The sequence below is a fragment of the Elephantulus edwardii genome, unplaced genomic scaffold (assembly GCF_000299155.1).
Source record: "Elephantulus edwardii isolate Elephantulus edwardi_28Jun2011 unplaced genomic scaffold, EleEdw1.0 scaffold00471, whole genome shotgun sequence".
Classification (NCBI taxonomy): Eukaryota; Metazoa; Chordata; class Mammalia; order Macroscelidea; family Macroscelididae; genus Elephantulus; species Elephantulus edwardii.
This window is the reverse complement of record NW_006400221.1, coordinates 761,355-764,509: the sequence shown is the minus strand read 5'-3', so window position 1 is coordinate 764,509 and position 3,155 is coordinate 761,355. Positions and strand designations below refer to the sequence as shown.

Sequence of the window (3,155 nt, the reverse complement as noted above, 5' to 3'; positions counted from 1 at the left end):
TCTATGAGATGGATTGATTCAGTGACTGGGGTAATCGGGATGGGTGTGTCAGAGGCAGTGCGGTTGGCGCAGGATAGAGCAGGGTTTAGGGTTGTTGTGCATAGGGTTGCTATGAGTTGGAAACAACTCGACGGCACATAACAACAACAATGTTAAGCATTATTTGATAAACAGTGCATATTATATACCATCTTCACATGTGTTGCAATTTCGATGTTACCAGTTATCTGTGTGAGAAGGATGTGCAAACTATGGGTTGGTTCTGAATCGATGGCACACAAAAATGAAGCAACATATAGGAGTGTTCTATTTTTTAGTTACACTGACAAATATTATAATGCAAATACATACTCTGATAACATACTACTCTCTTCCTAGTATTTACATGTAACTTTGTTTTAGTAAGTGTAAATTAAGATTTTTTAATGATGGCCTGTCCAAATGTTCACAACAGAAGCAGCCAAGTCAGAGCTTCTATTGTCTAACAGAGTATTTAGGCAATGTCAATCTTAGCACTCACCTGTATACTGATAAGTCACCTGTGAATATTTTTTGAAAAGGTGACTTTGAGAGCTGAATTTGTAAATCAGGTCATTGTGATGCAGAATATTGCACGTGCGATCTAATATGAGCTTGGTAAGGTTGAATGTTGCTTCTAGGTAGGAGTCAAAGATTCTGAAAGAGAGAATATCAGATAATATGTCAGCAGGTGGCATGGCTATGGGTGCAGAATTTCTTCTCTTTGTCACTGACCTCTCTGTTTGGACACTGCCCTGTTGACTAAAGGCACACTTCATAATAGAGTCCAGAGTCATCAAGGAAATGCATTCAGTGAGGTCCAGATGTGGATCCTGTGCAGTGAGCTTCTCCCATTCATCCTGGGGCAAAGGATAAGAAGATCGTGATTGTACACATGTCTGTTTGTGTCTGATGCCCAATCTCTTATGTTCCTTTCAGAGCTATTTTTTTTGGATTCAGAAACAAAAGGAAACTACACAAAATGAATTCACAGTATCATTACGAACTCTTACAATTAAAAAAAAAGATAAAACAAACATGAAAGAAAAAGATTTTAAAATCTATAAAAGTGATGAATAAACTTAGCGTTTTGATTCTAGACAATTTCTTAAAATATTTAACACTTGTCAAATGTTTGAGTCAGTGAAAATTTAAGGAGAAATAAAATATAGTTCCTTCCCTCTAAGTTAAAATTCTATCTCTTCTTTGCACTCAAAAAAAAAACAACAAACAAACCAAGACAGAAAACCTCTTTTCTACAGTATTATCTACCTCCAAGTGGTAACCCTTGACTATCTCCCAGGCTCCACCCAAGAGAATCTGATTTTGCTAAAACCTGTGTATTTATTGAGATCCAACTTGCTATTGTAAGGTAAATGTCTTTAGTATATTTAAAAACTGTTCCTACTGCATGATTAATCCCTCTGAAAACCAGCATGAGGGTCAGATTTGGCTTAGATCAGACGCCATGATATACAACAACAATCCCTTCTTATGTAAATTAATGAAATTAGAATGCTTTTTCCAATTGTATTACTAATCTCAGAAGTTCTGAAGGAATGTAGTTGTCATGGAGCCAAGAGGAAGGGAGATAAAGCAGGAGGAAGGTAATTGGAAAGGGTCTGGTTGAGTGCTGGCAAAGGCATTTCAAGGACAGTCAGTGGTTTCAGTGGGCCAAAGGAGGCATTACCATGGCACTAAAAACTCAACTAACTTCAGCAGGTTTTCAGAACCTGTAAATTGCACTAGAGATTGCTCTTCTTTCTCTTGGGGAGCAGCCAGTGGATTTGAACTGTGTGTCTTTGGGTTGACAATGTAATTCTCTACCCACTAGGCCACCAAATAGAGGATATCTGATATTGTAAGGAAAGCATAAAGGATGCTGATCCATAGTATGTTCTTGAGTTAGGAGGCTTGAGTTTGAAACCAGTTGTGGCCCTTGCTTGCCTCGTTACCTTGAACTCTAAATCTCTAAATTTTAATTCCCTTACTAGCAAAATGATGACATACCCCCGAAGTTTCATAATTGTGGGGTGTAATAAACTTGGCATCTAGTAAATGCTTAATAAGATAAATACTAACACTATGCCTGTAAATTTTGTCTTCATTTTTATTTTAGAATAGGAACTGGGCACAGTAACAGTGTAAGAAATGATAGAGGTACCATATGCTTGAAAGTACAGGGCTAGCCATGGTTGGTTTAAATGCAAATTTTGTTATGTACCAAAAAGTGTATTGGTTTGCTGACTCCATGTCGTCTCTGAAATCCTGTTTCATTAGCATAATTCTTGTGAAAATAATTATTGTGTATGAGTGGAACTGCCTGGCATGGGATGATGAGTGACCATTAAGATTCACCACTGTTATTTTCTCAGTGTTTTCACAGTCTAAACTGTGTCAGATCTCATGAAAACTGGAAGCTTCACTCTTCTTCAGTTCCTCATAGTATTTTCCTATGTCACTGAACTCAGCATACTGAAACGATGAGACATTTTTTCTCCTAGAAGGAAATGAACTTTGGTATCTTCTCTGGATCATCTAAAACATCTGTATTTTGATTCCACGAAACGTAGTCTTTGAGCTTTCATAATCATCCCATTCACACCTCTGAAACAGATCATGGATATGCTCAAGCCTGCCTGATATTCAGACTGACAGAGAATGGTAAGGAAAACCCTAACAAAGGAGATCAATCAGAACTGTTTTTGACAAAAGTATGTGACTGTAGCAATCGAAGATGCAAAAATCGCGCGACATTCATAAAGGCAGGCCACTCAGAGAAGGGGTTAAGGCGACCGGCTAGCTGAAAGCTGGGCAGCTTAGAGGCCACTCTCAGACCCTCCCATCTTCCCAGGTAATCGAAGATGCAAAAAACCACGCCATTCGTTCCTGCCCTCGGGCCAAGAAAAGCCTATCTACACACCAGTTGTACAGGGTGCATCACCTTTGCTCAGGAAACATTATGACTAAACTTCAGAGACATTGATCCCAACATAAGGAACTACCATCAGCTAATGTGTCTGGAATCACAGAAGCCATGGAAGGTTCATATATAAGTTATTAGATGGAGGGCTTGTGAAAGGGAGATAGATGTGAAGGGAGGGGGTAGAAGTGGATGGGTATCCTGGTGGATGGTG

At 38.9% G+C, this 3,155-nt stretch overlaps 1 protein-coding gene across 1 annotated transcript in view; it reads right to left on the bottom strand.

Moving 5' to 3' along the window:
- The window catches only part of LOC102869330 (cytochrome P450 4Z1-like), a 130,019-nt gene that overhangs the window by 87,654 nt on the left and 39,210 nt on the right, over window positions 1–3,155 (bottom strand). The window contains exons 3-4 of the mRNA XM_006902919.1: window positions 754–878; window positions 521–675 (exon numbers count right to left, since the gene is read on the bottom strand). Of these exons, the coding sequence (XP_006902981.1) occupies window positions 521–675; window positions 754–878 (280 nt within the window). The remainder of the gene's footprint in view (window positions 1–520; window positions 676–753; window positions 879–3,155) is intronic.